This window comes from Aulonocara stuartgranti (genome assembly GCF_965226115.1).
Source record: "Aulonocara stuartgranti genome assembly, chromosome: 7".
Classification (NCBI taxonomy): domain Eukaryota; kingdom Metazoa; phylum Chordata; class Actinopteri; order Cichliformes; family Cichlidae; genus Aulonocara; species Aulonocara stuartgranti.
Genome location: NC_138945.1, coordinates 37,513,139 through 37,531,789, shown reverse-complemented (window position 1 = coordinate 37,531,789; position 18,651 = coordinate 37,513,139). Strand labels below are relative to the sequence as shown.

Here is an 18,651-nt window from a genome sequence, read left to right as displayed (position 1 = left end):
TGGGGTTTATTGTTTCAGAACAGAGCAAGACACTTTTGTCGATCACAGGAAAATATGTGCAAAACAAACAGAGTCATTCTCGTGTGTTTTTTACCCATCGTGGTTAATCTGACCTTTCCAAGTGCAAAGCTTAGCAGCCTCAACAGGACCAAACTGATGAGATATGTTTTCCAAAACAACTCTGCTGAGTTTAGGCTCTAAAAAATGTCTACTGCTGCTCACTTCATGCCTGATATCCAAATGTTATAGTAAATGTTGCTGTGACATCTCTAATGCTTACTTATTACGATCTAAAACAGGAATCAACAGGACAATAAGGCATCTTATCTTATCAATAATGCATCTTTCCCATCTGGGAACTCACTAGTTACACTGCTGGTTTTAGCCTCGGGAGCAAGTGGACCGGTGCCTGTTTCCTGTTCCGTGTATCACCTAAAGTTTAGAAATGCAGCTAATAAAAATCAAAATGGTCTTCAGATGACAAGCAGGGGTTTTAAGATTACATTTAGGCAAACCCAGTTCTCTTCCTGATCACCACATGCACCGTGTACCTATAGGATAACAAAGGGAAACTTTCAGAAGCTTTCAGTACCAGAACGCTCGTCCTCTGTAACTGTGCACTACTTCTAATCAATCAGTGCACTTTGACCAGATGACGCTTGTCCAGAAATATGTTGATGAGCAGCTCAGGATTTGATTGAGTTTATCTTGTGCTGAACAAGATGATGTGACTTTAAGAGGAAACACACACACACACTGATAAACAGGCAGTCGTGTGCTGTGATACTGATGCACACACAGTGACAGGCTGCTAAGGGTCATCACTGTCAGCAATGATAAAGTAGCAGGGTCACACTGATATTTACAGTGTGTGTGTATGTGTGTGTGTTAGAGAAGGAGCGTGTGGGAGTGATCAGAGACATTCGAGTCACATTTGGGTTTGCTCTGATTTTGATTTGTGCTGTAATTAAAGTGAAGGTTTACTTCAGTGTGCTATGACATGAAAAATGTATTGTATGCAGCTGGTAAAATGCCAAGTTCTTCCCCTGCTTACTGCTACCCCTGTCAGGCTTTCCAAACACGTATGCAGTTTCCAGTATGCAGCACTCAGACTGAGAGGATTAAAACACTGATGCTTCATTCAGAGACTCAACCAAACTTCACTTACAAAAAGAACCTCAACAACAGCATTTCCTGTTAACACTCATCTAATCTGTTTTTGTGTCATTAGTGCTGATTCCCTTCTAAATATAAGTACTTTATTATTTTAGACTAGTTTAGGATCATTTTAGAATATTTCCGTCTTAAGGAAATAAAAGCAAAACAAATGAAATAGGAATAAAAACTGATTAGAAATGACAAAACTATGAGAACTCTGACGTCTAGAGGAAGGAAACCTATGAAGAATTGAGAGACATACAGGATGTAAGGATCACAAACACCCAAGACCTCCTGCTCTTCCCTGCAGTGACCCTGTCCATAACACACACACACACACACACACACACACACACACACACACACACACACACACACGGGAGCGAGTCCTGCCAGAACAATAGACGGCCTGATAGCAGCTGCCAGAGGAAGTGTAGCCCAACATGTTTCATCATTTTGTATGTTCAGCCTAACTCAGCACAGACACCAGTCGAAGTTCAAGGTCTTGGATCTTACAAACCTCTTAAACCTTGGCTCCTTTCAGCTCTCAGACCTTTCATTTGGAGGTCAGTACCAGGAGCAGCCTTGCGTAACGAGCTGCTGCCCCACAAACTCGGGTGCTAGGAACTCACACTTTGCAGCCGCATGTTTGGACTGCATTAGCTGATGTTGTGTGTTTGTTTGTACAGGTCGAGGAGGGCGGCAAGGCGGACAGTTTGGAGCAGCCTCTGCGGGTGGGCGATGAGATTGTCATCATCAACGACATTGAGCTGACCGGGTACCGTCAGGAGGCCGTCGCTCTGATAAAAGGATCGTACAAGACTCTGCATCTCACCGTCCGCAGGTACACACGCCAGTTGTTAAAGCTCAAACCAACAAAACTGAGGCAAACGGACCACAAACGTCTGTTTCTGAGACCGACTCAGAGCTTTCTGCAAGCACGCAGGGTGGATATTTCTCTTTCTAGCAACAGCCTGAAACCTGATAATCCCAGCAGGCGGTGGGTGAGTGTGTTTGGAGTGTAGCTTTACTTGCTGTAAATGTTGGTTTTATTCCAGCACTTGGTTTCAGCTGTGAGTTTTCAGTGCAGTAGTTTATTAAATTAAAGAAAATCTGGAATGAGTGACCAACAGTGTAGTACAAGGTTGGAGTGAGCGCAATCTGTTGCCCACGTCTAGACTTTTACCCTAAATAATTAATTATTATCTATGATAATAACAGTTCAGACAAGCACAGACTGGCTGGGGATTTGACTCAGTTGACTGTGTGTTATTAAAGGCTGTCACCATGTCAGCGATTAATAGAATTCACTTTAATGATATTACTGGATGTCCGGTATAGATGTTTTGGGAGTAACAGCTGAGTCCAGCGTGCCCAGCACACAGTTTGATTTGGGGATAGGATTTTAGCCCAAAGTGCAGCCTGTGTTCTAGGAGCCGTCATTCATGTCGTGCTGATTATTTATTATGTTGTATTATGTTGTATTACACTTACAGTGAGGTTCATAAGTTATTGGCCAAGGACACATTTTGTCATTTTGCTTCCATACACCTCCAGAGTGCAAACTTCAGGAAGCTTAATTACAACATTCTTATACTCAAACCAAAATGAGGATGAAAGACTCACCTAACTACCAAACCAAGGGCCAAACAAAAGGGCAAAATAGCACGTGAGCGCACACCTTAAATAGCTCTCATAGGTGTGGTTATTTTTATGGGCAACGTATAAAAGTTGCCCCATTTTCTCAACACGAGGGTCTGCAAGCTCATTCAAATATCAAGCACAAAAATAAGACATGCTTGTTTTCTTTGACGTTAAATATTGACATATTTAGCAGTAAACTGCATGTTATAATTATGTTGACCGCTAAGGTTTATTCTGTTTATTCTATTTGTTCTTATTTGGGAAACAAATGTCATCATTTCATGTTTTTGACATGCCAAATGAAGATAAATCGATTCAACCACATTTAAATATGGTTGGGGTATTTTGCACCTCCAGAAATATGCAACAGAGTCAGTTGCAAAAGGTTCCCTTCTCTCACAGGCAATCCTGTCACTGGGTTCTCTTTTTAAATACCTGACAGTACTTTTTTTTTATGCCTGAATCCAGTTTGGGCTGGTGCAACACATCTGGCTCCAAATCTGAGCTGAACCTGAGGCTCAGCGTACTCCCGTTGTTGTGATACCTGTATGACCGTAAAGTAGGGAAAATATATAGAAATTTGTTTTTGGATTACTTCTAGAGCTCTAGATTTTTAGATCATAAAGATATGACATAAACATTTAATGAAAAGGAGAAGCAGTGTACTGAGCAGATGTGGGAAAACAGAAGTCTTGTTGAAATTGCAGTTTGTTTTCTTAAGGAGTCTTGTTTCAAATATGTATCAGAGTGACGCATTTGAAGCTATGACAGTACTGGAGTGGTTAAACTAGCCTGTTCCTGGGTCCTGTAGGTGAAGCTTCTACAATCTCCTGAAGGCATCAAACACTTCTTCACATCCGGTTAAAGGTTCATCAGACCAGGATCACATGCTGATTAGACCCATTTATGACCTCTGACATGCCCGGGTGCCAACTTCAGCACTCATTGTGTGATTAGCGCTGATGTTCAGACTTTGTCCAGCGTTTTAAAGCTAAGTCGGTTTTGAGGTTAGGCTGTATTAAAACATAAGACTGCTAAGAAGCAAACAACAATCACCCATTTAATCGTAAAATAAGGAGCAGGAGACCTCAGCAGAGGGCGTGTCGTGCCACCCAGCATCAGTGTTGAGGTTGATGCACTGCCAGGTATGTGTTTGGGTTTGGGGTGTGACTGTGAGCGAGGCCACTGTCGCTACTGCAACTTCTGTTTACTGGAAGACGCGTGAGACGCCAAACACAATGCAGGACTTTAGACTTTAGACACACACACACACACTCTGTGGGACAGGTGTAAAGACACACACACAGGACTGTGGAAGGCGTGGTGACAAGGGAAGGCTGTGTGTGTGTTTTGGTCTGATTTTCTTCCTGTTTGGATCTGAAACTGTAAAAGTTGGACACTGCACAGGTTCAACATTTCATTTCTAGTCCTTATTCGATTCTGTTCTGCTCTACTCTATTGTGATGGGGCTGTACGGAGGCAAACTAGAAGGTTTGAACATTGGACCCTGGTTTGCATGTTGATGTGCAGTCAGCGTTTTGTTTTTTTTAGATGCTTTTTAGTGTCATGGATCAGCCCAGCAATCCATTTGATACCACAGACACAATTTGTCACGTTTTTTTCACGAGCACAGCTCTGAAAGTGCTCTGCTTTGGCACGAAGCATATTCATGTTTGCAGCTTGTATTTTGTCCACAGAAAGCAAGAAAGTGTAAAACAAGTTTTGACTGTTCTACTTTTACCCAGACTATGATCTGTTCCAAACCAAACCAAAGTCATTCTTACGAATCAATGGACTTCAGTGACTTTAAGCAACTATAGGCAACCCTTCCCACACTGGGAATGCTAAATCAGCAGGCCCAAAAAGGTTTTTCTTAACTTTAATGCAACAGGAGCTACCGATGAGACTGGTGATTGACACATGACAGGGTACTAAATACATTAGAGGGTTATCTAGGCAGCCGCAGCAACCAAACAGAGCCAAACTTGGGTCTCTGATATGACCCCTCCACCATCACTCCCTTCAACCTTTATATGTGGACACAAATCAGTACATCTGAGCTCAAACAGAAGAAAAATGTCATCCAGAGATGCAAAAAAGTCATGCCCAGAAACACAAATCAAAAATAGATAAAAGGCTGGGACTGTGCGTTTACGTCAGATGGACCCACCTGAGTCTTGGCTGTTCTGGCTATAGGCCTGAGAAGTGTTAAAGTTCGCTGGTTCTGCAGGTGTCAGGAGTTTTAGTCTAATAATGTAATAAAGTCTGAAGGAGCTGTATCATTTTAGAACTTTTCTGTCTTATGGGAGTCTCTGTTTTGAAGTCTCAACATTATCACCACAAAATGGTGGTTATCATCTAACTACTGGGAAGTTTAGCTAGCAAGCTGGCAAAACAGACACATAGCTGCTAACGGTGTTATATGACACAAAGCTATAATATTTTTCATATAATTGCATTAAAACACAGTCCAGAAATCCAGTCCAGTTACTTGGATTACTGTGATGCCAACCAGTTTTGAAGCCTCAACACCGGCCTTCTGGCTGCTGCCAGGTTTCTGGAACCATTAGTGACCATATTTAGAGACAAGGGATTGAATGATAATCCCATAAAAAATGGTCTAGCACCTTAAACTTTACTGAAAAACCTACTAAAGTGATTTTCATCAGAGCAGGTGAAGCCTACCTTGAGTCAGCCTCAAGTGGACATTAGAGGAACTGCAGATTTTGGACACGTTTTTCGGGGGAGGGGGGGGGGGGGGTTGGTACTTTTCACCTTTACCTTTTGCCATGACTTGTGTAGGTTTCTTTCTTTGTGTTACTTCCCGTAATGTTGATCCAAGGAAAGAAAAGTTTGAATGTGTATTCTTTCTCAGCCTAACACTAGGATTAGGGTTTGTCTTGTTTTGGGAGAAGCATTCATCACCTCCTCCTGCAGCTCCTCCATCGTCTCCAGCTGCAAAGCAACAGCCTCTCGGTGGGGTAATAAAGATTTATTGAGCTGAACTGATGGTTATTACCGCAGAAGACCAAAGTCTCTGTTTGTGTGTATGCGTGTCCTTTATCCGGAAGGCATTATAAAACTATGTGTGTGACTTTAGCGGGTATTAGCTGCTTTTATTGTTGGTATTGTGTGTGTGTGTCCTCCATCCTTGGTGTCAGTCAGACAAAAGGCGCATGATGTCGACACCAAACGCACCTTCTTTGTCTCTCCTTACGACTTTCTCTCCTCCATACCTGACTGTGCTCGATCTGATTGGTGCCTTCAGGTGAGCCCTGATTGGCTTGGAGACACAAAAGCAAAGAGAGACACACACGCAAACACACACTCAGAAGCACAGACATTCAGAGGGAATCATGCCATTAGTGTACTCACAACAAGCTGAAAACAAAGCAGAAGAATTTCAGAGGAGCTGCCCATCAGAGCTGTAAGTGTATGTAAGTGTGTTTTCTATAAGTAGTGAGAACAAATGAAGCAGACTTTAAGTTAAATTTGTATTTAAGTAAAGATGGCTGATGTCATTTCAAACTTTAGAGTTTCAATGTGACTATTGTGATATAAAGCCAGCATATGAGGGTTTAATTTAAATCCATGTAGTTTAACTCCTTAGTTATAGTGTCATGTTCTCCAAGCTTTGGGGAACATGATTAGACAACACTTAATTGTTTTTCAGTCTGACAGGCTTCAGTAGGTAACGCCCATTCCAGATTATTGTACTTGGAAACTTGAAAAGCCTTTAAATGCCTGGAGGGTGTTTGTTTTCAGTGGAATGTTTTTTGGCTCTGGGAGATTTCTCAGATTAAAGGTACTTTCTTGTACATTGTTGTGTTTAAAAATAGTTTAAAACCTGCTGATACTAACTAAAGCAATCGAAAGCTACCTATGCAAAATATGTTTGTTGTATCGAAGAGATAACCCCTGAAGTCAAAGCAGGGCTGTACTGCACATTAGTGCAATACCAATTTGAACCACAAGATGGTGCAGCGAGTCAAATGGGTGGGGCTAAAAAGAGATAATGAATGTTAAACAGCAGCAAACATCCATAGACATCTTGCTAGTAAAATGTTGCCCCTAGTGGTGAAAGTTGTAGTTAAATTATTAGAGAGTACCTGGAATCCAGATGTGGGTAATACGGGCAAGTAAAGAATCGTGAGTAGAGATCTTTGAGAAAAATCTTTTTGTCATGATGTGAAGTGTCTGTTCGGTTATTTCCTGTTTTATTTTCTATTCATTGGTTCTTCACTTGGTAGTTTTCTTGGGACAGCCTCACCTGTGTTGTATTTGTCAGTTCCTGTTTTATGTTCTTTTTTTTGTTCACACGTAGGCCTTCGTGAGGCCTAGAGACTCGTTGGCAACCACTGATCAATAGGGAAAACTATTTAGCAACAGTTAGCAAGTGGTTGCCAGAGGTAATTGCTATGAAATCAGTTGCTGAGGCCTCATTTATGCAGGCTTTGAGACCAGTTGGTGACCTCTGGAAGAATTTCCTGACTGCTTGGTGACAATTGCTTTGGTTGCTAGCAAGTTGCCATGGTTGACACCAGTAGTAATTGGGACTTGTCTCCAAATATTCTTTTTGCTTTATCGTTTTGTTTTGTTTTTTGTCTTGGTTCATGCAGATAGTGACATTCGATTATGTGAACATTACCAACAACCAACTGGAGTGTTTGTCTCTCTGGTCTCTCAGTCAGTGCGATGTATTCTCTGTTTCTTCCTGAGCTGTGTGAACTGTTGCATACATGCAACAGTTTATTCAACAGCTTTTCTTCTTGTAAATTTCCACAAACAGTAGATGAGAGATAATGTTAGAAGGAATCTAGTGGTAGTTTTGCAGAAGATCCACAGTCTTTCCAAAAGCTTAACTTCTATGTCTAAAAACTTACGGATTATTGTTAAGGTCATTGGTTGCTGACTCAGAACTCTGGATTCTCTTAAATTACGCATATAGAAGTATAACCTGCAGGGATATAAGTCAAAGTCATCGATTTTTAAGCATTTTTCTGTCACATTTTACTGGTGATTACAGATTTGGGGGAGTTGACTCTCTCCTTATTCATCAAAATATTCATTTTGGTGTCAGAATCACTGTCTAGAGTGGCAGGAATTGCTTCTAAATGGGATCACTTGCATATATGCTGATGTTATTAACTGAATCTTTGACCATGCCTAATATGAACAGCCATCAATGCAACAGTATAGATATACATGAAAGAAAAAAGGGCTAATCTTAACAGGTTTGTTTGAATATACCAGTGAAATGGTGCATTGTGGTGACTGGGCTGTTTTTGTTAAGATTTGTTTTCTACAGTTTCGTTTACACGTGAGGGTCCTCCTCTATGTTGGGCCCCTGGATGCAAACTGATGTAGATCAGACTGAATGCGAGCTGGGTCCAGGCCGTACGAAACTGCCACATGTAGCGCTTCTCAGAGGGAGGTACTTCAAGTATTTCTCAGCAAACAACAGATGGGTCTAGTGACATCACAGAGTCTTGTCATCACCACTGGGTTGCTGGGAAACGAACTGCACCAATGTGCTGAGCGGGTGAATATGTTGGTGTTTGTCGAGACATAGTGCCAGCGTGTACCTCTAGTAGACTCTATTTAAAAAATGGACGTTTGGCTGAATACGTGACAATTTGTCTGTTAATTAAGTTGATTTTCTTAACGTCCCCCTAATTCCAGTCTTTATGCTGAGCTCGCTTGACTCCTATTGTGTATTTGACACATAGACACTGTAAAAATTCTTAGCCTTGTGTCATTTTTGTCATTTTCCTTTATAGTTTTGTGTAGAAAAGGAGCTAGTTTAGCTTCCCAGGAAGTTTAATGTCTCCACACATTAAACCCAGAGGAGCTTGTTCTGCTCTTGGATTGAGTTTGGATTGGACAAGCAACTTTGGGTTGTGGGTTGTGAAGGTTGTGACACTGGCCACTCAAAGGTTTTTTCTTAATGAACTTCCTTATTGTGCGTGTGCGTGCGTGTGCATCCACAGTGGAGCATGTGTGTAGCGAGTGTGTAGATCTTTTTTGTTCTTCTTTTAATTGATACCTGACACTTGCTTTCCTCATGAGTAAGGTAATATTATCGGGGCTTACCCCTGCTGTGTGTGTTTATGTGTGTGTGTTACCTGTATTACCTTTACTACTACTCCCCTTACGTCTTGCAGCTGCTGTACCTGCGTTTTGTCTTCTAATCTCCAGTAAGCAGCGGCGTGCACTTAAGCAGTGTTACATTACACATGAGGAAAAGCTTTTATTTCCCCTTAGGCAAAAAACCAAAAAAAACACAGAGTGCATATAGGAGGCGCTTGCTGGGTGAAGTGCATCGATCATGTTCAGGGCTTTTTCAGAAAGGGGGAAAAAAACTCTAGTCACTGTTTAGTTGCATTCCTGCTGGATGCTACAATGTCAAGGCCACTGCAGGTGTGTCTTTTTCTATGGCTGCTTTTCCTAAAATAATCTTTACTCTGTGGAAAATTCAGGAAAATGCCAAATCTGTGCTTCTCCAACAGGATTAATAATCTACAGCCTAGTAGCAGCTCTGTGATGATTTTTTTTTCTTGGCATAAAGTTGAGCATATTTTCCATCATTGTCTGCCAGAAAACATCAGAGAAACACAGACTTAATAGATTGGAGTACTTTTAAAGGAACTGATTACATAGCTGATATTTTAAATTACAGTTAAAGCTAAATATAACAAACTGCAATGTCCTTAAAGTCTCTTTTATAAGATAACTAACATAGATAGATAGATAGATAGATAGATAGATAGATAGATAGATATGAATGAAGTTGTTCTCTGCATTGGCCAGAGGAAGAATCATGATCACTCATGATTTTTCCTTTTGCTGCAGTGTTAATGATGAAGCCGTCCTTAGCATTAACATGCATGGTTACTCTTGTTAGACAGTTGGGTACTCTTGGACAACGACCCAGCAGTGCTGTGTCTGTCCTGAGCCGCCTTTACTGTCCGTCCTGTTGCTTTAATGTCTGCAACGTCTTTGTGACTCCAGGTACTTTGTGGTCGTCTCCTTTGTTATTTCTCCTTGTGGGTTCCAGGTCAGAGCCTGTATTGTAATGTTGGTTGTTGGCTTTCTCGTGGTATAACTGAGCTGCCCCCATCTCCTTCTCAAGATCTGCTGCCACAACTTAATGCTGCTTATTATTAAGGCCAGATTTGTAAGGCCAGACCTTACAAATACTGCCTGGGCCTTGCTGATTCGGCATCTGTCCCACCTGCTTGTCTCACGCTGCCAGTCTACATGAAGGGCTTTAGTTTAGTGTATTTTAACCCAACCACAGTTTTTTGGTTCATAGCCTTAGACCGTCAGGCCTGTCTTTCTGAGGTTTAGACTTCACGGCTGATTTACCTCTGCGGTAAGTCTTTGTAGAGCCTGCGATGTGACCCTTGTAAGTGGTCAACACTGTTGCCAGCATTCATGCTAGTTGATGGTGTTAATTACCTTGTGGTTGTGTCGTAGTGTTTTGTACACATTGGCAGCCACGACAGAAACAATAAAAACCTGGAACTTTTCCCCCCGCTGGGTCCCCGCTTTTTGTTGTGGCCTTTTGCTTTATTCTTTTCTTCTTTTGTCTATTAAGCTTTTCCACTTTTTGTACATGTCTTCACATCCAATAGTTTCTGCAGTTTCCTGTGGACTCAAATTGTGGTCATAAATATTCTGTACTCGTAAATCAAATGCGTAGTTGTGAACTGAGTTTTGTAACCTTGTAAACCAGAAATCTGAAAATTTTATGTTTGTGCATCTATCGATGAAAGTTTGTGTGTTTGTAAAAAATATTTACACAAGTTACAATTTATTTATTTTTTGTTAAGTTCTGGTTACAGATACAAAGCGAAAAACTCTTTGTAAAACTATGCGCTCAAGTTCCCTCGCTTGTGTGTGAGTTTCAACTTGCAAGAACGAATTTGACCAGATTTTTCTTCCTTTCAGCTGATTGGTCAATGTCATGTCAATCACAAGTGTAACAATCCAATCTGAGAACAGATGCGTTTGGCTGTCGGAGGGGCGTTTTACTGAGCTTCAGGACCTGGAAGGGTAAATAAATGCCCTTTCACGTGTCAGCGTTTTCCTTCATCACCACACAGGAAAACAGTCTGTGCGTGTCTGAGTTCGGTGATTTTCTTTGTCACAGGCTTACGTGCTTATACAGGGACCTCCAGAGCCTTTTCAACAGATCTGTGGACATCAGGGGGACAGCAGTGTTGTGGAAATGAAACACTCTTCACTAGTCGGGATAGTTATAAAGCTTTCTTCGTTCTGAATGAGTGATACGTGATATGTTTTTATTGAACATTTGAACAAAATTCAACACAAACTCTTGTAGAGGATATAAAGCCAGAGATGTACATCTTTTGAAACGACAAGAAGCAGGCGCATCTAGTACACACAGAGGTGCCGCAAAATAATGACAGAGCTCTGCGGCCAGCGCAACTAATTTTGCATCCTTCGCTCTGAGTTAGCGGTGAGCGCAGCGCATGCCGCGTCCGTTGTGAAAGGGCCTTTATGCTGCACAGCAGAATCCATTCAGGGGGATAACATGGTGCTCGATTCTCAGTCCTGATACTATCAGAGCTGATTCAGTGTTATCAGTGACAGCACCGGTGTGGATGAGTGTGTATTTTCTGTATGCGTTTGTTCTGGCAGTGTCTTCCTTGGTGCATACGCTGCAGTTGGTCGGTGCTTTGTTGAGCAGGTTTGGCCACAGTCTCTTCCTGTTGTTCTCTGTAATATTTGCATGTGCTTTGTTTCGTGCTGATTGAGTCTCTTAGACTGAATTCAAAACCGATGGAGAAAAACAAAATCCTGCTCTTCTGGGAGGGACATAAACCAGAACACGAGATAATAAAATCTGCAACAGCCTTTTGCTTGTTGTGTTTTTAATAGAGATGGCACAATACCACTTTTTTATGTCCGATACCGATACCGATATCATAAATTTGGATATCTGCCGATACCGATATGAATCCGATATAGTGTATTTTTTAATCAATAAAACAGTTTTTTTAATATCTTGCTGCTTTTTGTATAAGTTTATACTCAAGTAAAAAAAAAAAACACTAAACCTATTCTGTTATACCTACATGCAAAAAATACACTGCACCCAAAATATTTCATAGTTCAGCAATACTGATCAATCTAATAAACTTAAACCTACTTCATCCTTCCTATTCTGGTATTTTAAAGAGAACTTAGCAGAAATATTAAGCAACCTAACTAATAGGGTTCTAAAGCTCCCAGCAAAAAAATAATAATTAGGGAACCACCCACCCTCCTCCTCATGATGCTTAATTGACGTAATCAACTATAATTTGATGCAGTGTGGGGGAAAAAATACACAGAAATCAATTATTTTTCAAGAATAATTAAATGGATTCAACATCGTTCTTCAGCAAAATTGCAGATTGAAATGGTATCTTTCCAAAGGAAAAAGTACTATAGCTTACTAGGGTATATTGGACTTAATAGTTACTATATACAGTAATAGACTTCTATACATTTTACATCAGATTAAAACTTTGGGTGTAAGATTCAGATAATTGTTTATTAAAAGCTAGACATTTAAAATGACAATAAGAAAGAAAAGTATGTCTTTGTGCCCCCTTTTCCCTGTTCATGCCCTATCGGCCCCCCTGGCTAAACTTTGCTAGATCCGCCCCTGCACAGTTACCAGCCGTCAGCTACCTAGAAAAGGATCCTGGTGTAGAAAGTAATAATAAATAAATTCTAACAACAGCTTATCAAGGTTAAACGTGCTGCTGTCGTTCAGCCGCTGGTTTCTTCTTTCTGGCGCGAAGTGGGCGATAAACAAACAAGAGAGACAGACTCGCGACAGAAAAGCCGATTAGCTGATCATTGATCAGTTTCATGATTGAAGTAACAGCAGGAGAGGGAGGGAGAGAGAAGAGGCAGTCGCTCCATATATCGGTTGTTAAGCTTAACGCTGGAATGCTTTACAAACATTCAGAGATGAACTTACACACTTGCTTTACTTCTCTCTGGGATAACTTCCTCGGAGATGAAATCCCGGGTTGCTAGCGAGGCTACAAATACACACAGCCGCTCTATCACGTGACCCGTACTGCTGCGATCTGCTATGGTTATGAGCAGAGTTACGCCATGTCGCAAGTTTTGTGAGGTGCTTTTTTGATATTTAATGGATTGGATTACATTTTTTTTATTTTTCTCCGATATCCGATCCAGTAATTTACGTCCAGTAATTTACGTCAGTACCTCTAGTTTTTAATAGCGTTTATTTGTCCTGCATGTCTTTATTGTCACTTCACACGGAGGGATGAAAGGGCTGGTTTTATGAGAGCAGAGAAAGTGTATGTAGGGAGGAGATCGGGGTGGAGTGATGGTTCCTAACTTACTTTTTTTTTTCTTACATTGACAACAGAGCTCCCCTGAATTTAACAAACACTGATGATTGTCTAAATCAAAACTTTTGTTTGATTTTAAATAATTTTGTCCGTAGTAGTTCTAGCATATATGATATTATTTTTCACTGAAATGATAGCAGCAGAGGCGTGTTTAAAGGGGGGTTTAGGGTGTTCCTGCATCCAGGTTTTTATAACGTGAAATATTGTAATAATATTCTACATTTTTAACACATTTGTAAATTTAAGTTAAAAAAAATCTGCCTCATATGCCTCCCATTGGTTTCGTCCATTGCCTGCCTCCCTGCAACTCCTCAACACCTCATTTAAAAAGCTGCGCCCATGCTCCCGCTCATAGATCATACCATTCTTTCTGTGGTACAATGATTAATGTTTATTTCACACTTTTAAGGTTTGAGGTTCAGACCTGCTGGAGTTTGCATGTCCTCCCTTTTCTTTTCCTGCATGTGTTTTTCCGACTTCCTCCCACAGTCCAGACACATCAGTTAGCTCTTGATTCTATAATGTCCAGCTCAAAAGGTTAAACTGTATAAAATAATAGATAAATGAGACAGGGGTTAAAATCTGAGAGCAATAGATAAATTCCAGTCCATTTTCATTATTCCAATTCATTTTGAGCAAATTTTGAGTACATTTTCAGAACACTGCCCAGTTAAAACCGGGATGCCTATCCAGTCTTTAAGTCTGATGTCATTAGCTGTTTCCAGGTCCAAACACCGCTTCAGGTCCCAAAGTCAAATGAACACTGCAGCATCACTGAGAGTTACAAACTGTCTAAATTCTTTCATCTTTAATAAAATGATCAGTGTGGCTGCTCTACCAGGTGTAACAATTAAGTTTAACATCCAGGCATCCATGAAAACAGAATGTGTTAAATTTAGCGGAGTTAGAAGTTAGCTCACTAGTTTTCGCCTAAACATGATATAGCATGACTGAGAGATTTCTGAAAGATTCAAACGTACAGCTCTGCTATCACTTCCAACATAAATTAAGACAGAAAACTAAACAGAAATGACGTTTGTAGGGTTACTGAAGTTGGGCTAGCTGATATATAATGATGTGCTACGCAATCGCTAGCTACACAGCTATGTTAGCATAACATAAACAGTGAAGCTGGAGGATGAACGCTAACTTTTTTCCACTCGATAAAAGTTAGCGTGAAGGTTCCTGATGGTTAGGGACAAATGTAATCGCATGGCAGGATGCTGTAAAAGGACCAAACTTCAGCCAGGAGAACAACTGAGATAATCCATCCACAATGTGAGGTTAGTCATTAATTTACTGCTGTATGGGCTGGGCTGTAGTTACATCGTAAGGTTTTAAAAACTGAGCTGATCACTGCCTTTTTTAGGGACTTGTTCAAATTAAATAGAACAAAATACAAAGTATTAAACATGTTAAAAATACAACACCCTTAATAAAGGCAGAGTAGTTTGGACCCAGAAGCAGAGTTCATATGTCATCGCTTAAAGACCAGATTATTGCAATCATGTTTATTTCTGCTGTGAAGCTGGACATTTAAACGTGGGAGTCTATGGGATTGGCTCATATTTAGAGGCAGCCTCAAGTGGCTATTAGAGGAACTGCAGTCCTTTAATATAATGTGTACATTCACCCAGAAAATTGGCACATTAACCAGTAGCCCCACTGCTGAGTCATCATCCAGCTCAGTCACTCTCAGTGTAAGACCAAAGCTCTGATATTAAAGATTAAAACATGTAAATATTCAGATTTAGGTTTTTAGGTGCTCTGACCTCTGGGTAAATGATGATAAACTGTTTTTCTTTCAGGTTTCTTGATCACTGCAGTTACAAAGTAAATAAAATCAGATGGACTGAATTTGAAACTTGATGACAAAAGGAGGCCAAGAGGAATTTGAAAACATTCGATCATAGTTGCGTAGCTGTCTGTAGGTGTCCCCTCCCCCTATTTTCTCCCAGTCCCTCTCTCTCTTTGTCTTCATCCATTCATCTCTGCTGACTCTCTGTCTTTGTGCTCTTTTGTTGTCAGTTGACGTAATCGAGCTGAATGAATGTTTGAGTTTCTCTGCTCAAAAAAAGACGAGGAGGAAGTCATTACAGGGATGAACCGCCTCAATAGAGTTTCCCAGGCAACCCGTGCGTGTGTGTGTGTGTGTGCGTGTGCATGTGCGTGTGTGTGTGTGTGTGTGTGTGTGTGTGTGTGTGTGTGTGTGCACAGTGACTTTGTGGGGACCCATATGGACACTTTTAACAACACAAAAAAATCACTCTGAGTTCACACAAAACCCAGTTTGGTTCCGTTACAATATTTTTTTTAAAAGGTCTCCAAAGACATTTGTTAACTCTTTGAAGGAAATCCCAACTATTTTGAGTTACAGCCCTTATTATGATGTAAATGCACAATATTTTCACTTTTTTATAAAATCTGAATCTTTTCACACATATTTTGATCTAGAAAGAGTGTAATTAGCTCAATAGCGTAAATTCCAGGGCTATTATTATTATTTCTATTGGCCTGGAGTTTGCAAAGAATAAATAAGATAGCACAATGAGCCTTGTTTTGTTAAACAGGAAACAAGTAACATGATTCTATTTGATTTAAAGTACTGATGTTCATTTTAACTTAGCTATAAATGTCAAAACATTAAAATGTCAAATTAAAATTTACCCAGCAAGTAAAATTTCTGTTTCAAATGCATAAAAACCCCTCCACTGAGTATTTTTACTCAATAAATCAGTAACTTTAGTTCATGTAATGGAGTGAATGTAACCTCTCACATCTCACCCTTCTCTACACGTGCATGCAACCATATCATGTGACAAAATTCCACACGCAGGTCACATGACACTAAACTGTCTCCATGGCAGCTTGGTAAAACATTTCTGCTGAGGAAGGTTTCAAAATAAAAGCTTCAGAAACAGATAAGTTGGACATAAGGCAAGTTTAACTTAGTGATGATTTACTTACTTAACATTTTCTTGTGTATCTCTGTGTGCTTTAACACCACTGTTTGTAACCCAGAAACAGCAGAGATCCTTACCTGATCTTCACCTGCTGGATGAGTCATTTTTACCTCTAATGATTGAAGTGTGACATAAAACCAGTTTGTGGACTGATTGTTTCCTCTCCTGTGAATGATTTCAAAATATATTTCCTCCACTTCAGTCATATTCAGACAGATTTGGTACTTTTTTGAGAAATGTTATCAGACCATCTCCAATTTCAAATAAAACTACTGTTTATGGTGTTTTTTATTGATTTTTTCATCTTTATTTGTGACTCACACTGCTATTGAACTTGATGAACTCAGGTGAGGTCAGGGCCAAAACGCTGTGTGTGTGTGTGTGTGTGTGTGTGTGTGTGTGTGTGTGTGTGTGTGTGTGTGTGTTGAGATGGAAAGTGGAATGTGACAACGCAGTCCCTCCTGTTCTGGTGATTTCTGGGTGTTTGTGGCTGCCTTGCATTCCTCTGACCAGCCCAACAGGTTTTATTTTAATGGGCCTTTATCTATGCACCTGTGTGTGTGTGTGTGTGTGTGTGTGTGTGTGTGTGTGTGTGTGTGTTTCTGATAATGCAGTGGTGGAATGTCCGCAGTTCATAGTGTAACCCTGGGTGTGTTGTGTTTTGTGCTCTCTCTCTGTTTTTAAAGGGGTTGTAGATATAAATGGCTCTGCTGGGTGGAGGAACGATGGAGAACTGCCTTTGATTTGATTTTCAATCAGAATACACTGCTCAGAATAAGGTTTTTTCACTAGCTTTCCATTTAGCAAGGGTGGTGTCACTACTGGTAGCGTGACCCTGGACCCTACAGAGGTTACACAGGTAGTCCAACTCCCACAGGATGGTACCTCAACGTGTGCTATTGCTAGAAGGTTTGCCATGTCTCCCAGCACAGTTTTAATCAAATCATTTGCCCCCATCTCAACTTTGAATTGAATTGAATCTTAATTTTGAACATGTTAAAAAATACAACCACATAGAAATAAAAGAGACAAACAAATGAAGCAAAACAAATGGAAAACAAAGCAACCACAAATACAGTGGGGCAAAAAAGTATTTAGTCAGCCACCGATTGTGCAAGTTCCCCCACTTAAAATGATGACAGAGGTCAGTAATTTGCACCAGAGGTACACTTCAACTGTGAGAGACAGAATGTGAAAAAAAAATCCATGAATCCACATGGTAGGATTTGTAAAGAATTTATTTGTAAATTAGGGTGGAAAATAAGTATTTGGTCACCTCAAACAAGGAAAATCTCTGGCTCTCACAGACCTGTAACGTCTTCTGTAAGAAGCTTTTCTGTCCCCCACTCATTACCTGTATGAATGGCACCTGTTTGAACTCATCATCTGTATAAAAGACACCTGTCCACAGCCTCAAACAGTCAGACTCCAAACTCCGCCATGGCCAAGACCGAAGAGCTTTCGAAGGACACCAGGAAAAGTATTGTAGACCTGCACCAGACTGGGAAGAGTGAATCTACAATAGGCAAGCAGCTTGGTGTGAAAAAATCAACTGTGGGAGCAATCATCAGAAAATGGAAGACATACAAGACCACTGATAATCTCCCTCGATCTGGGGCTCCACGCAAGATCTCATCCCGTGGGGTCAAAATGATCATGAGAACGGTGAGCAAAGATCCCAGAACCACACGGGGGGACCTGGTGAATGACCTGCAGAGAGCTGGGACCAAAGTAACAAAGGTCACCATCAGTAACACACTACAACGGCAGGGAATCAAATCCCGCAGTGCCAGACGTGTTCCGCTGCTGAAGCCAGTGCATGTCCAGGCCCGTCTGAAGTTTGCCAGAGAGCACATGGATGATACAGCAGAGGATTGGGAGAATGTCATGTGGTCAGATGAAACCAAAGTAGAACTTTTTGGTATAAACTCAACTCGTCGTGTTTGGAGGAAGAAGAATACTGAGTTGCATCCCAAGAACACCATACCTACTGTGAAGCATGGGGGTGGAAACATCATGCTATGGGGCTGTTTTTCTGCCAAGGGAACAGGACGACTGATCCGTGTTAAGGACAGAATGAATGGGGCCATGTATCGTGAGATTTTGAGCCAAAACCTCCTTCCATCAGTGAGAACTTTGAAGATGAAACGAGGCTGGGTCTTCCAACATGACAATGATCCAAAACACACCGCCCGGGCAACAAAGGAGTGGCTCCGTAAGAAGCATTTGAAAGTCCTGGAGTGGCCTAGCCAGTCTCCAGACCTCAACCCCATAGAAAATCTGTGGCGGGAGTTGAAAGTCCGTGTTGCTCGGCGACAGCCCCAAAACGATCGTGGCTCAAGAGTTGGGAGTTCGCCTTGTAATCAGAAGGTTGCCGGTTCGAGCCCCGGCTTGGACAGTCTCGGTCGTTGTGTCCTTGGGCAAGACACTTCACACGTTGCCTACTGGTGGTGTCCGGCAGCCTCACCTCTGTCAGTGCGCCC

At 41.1% G+C, this 18,651-nt stretch overlaps 1 protein-coding gene across 4 annotated transcripts in view; it reads left to right on the top strand.

Annotated features, from left to right (window-relative positions):
- shroom3 (shroom family member 3) overlaps nucleotides 1–18,651 on the top strand; it is a 78,167-nt gene that overhangs the window by 6,468 nt on the left and 53,048 nt on the right. For 2 of the 4 annotated variants that reach the window (XM_082541630.1, XM_082541634.1), the window contains exon 2: nucleotides 1,848–2,002. In XM_082541630.1, the coding sequence (XP_082397756.1) occupies nucleotides 1,848–2,002 (155 nt within the window). Of the gene's footprint in view, nucleotides 1–1,847; nucleotides 2,003–6,137; nucleotides 6,240–18,651 lie in introns of those variants that run through there. The other 2 variants (XM_082541631.1, XM_082541632.1) reach the window with 2 other exon arrangements.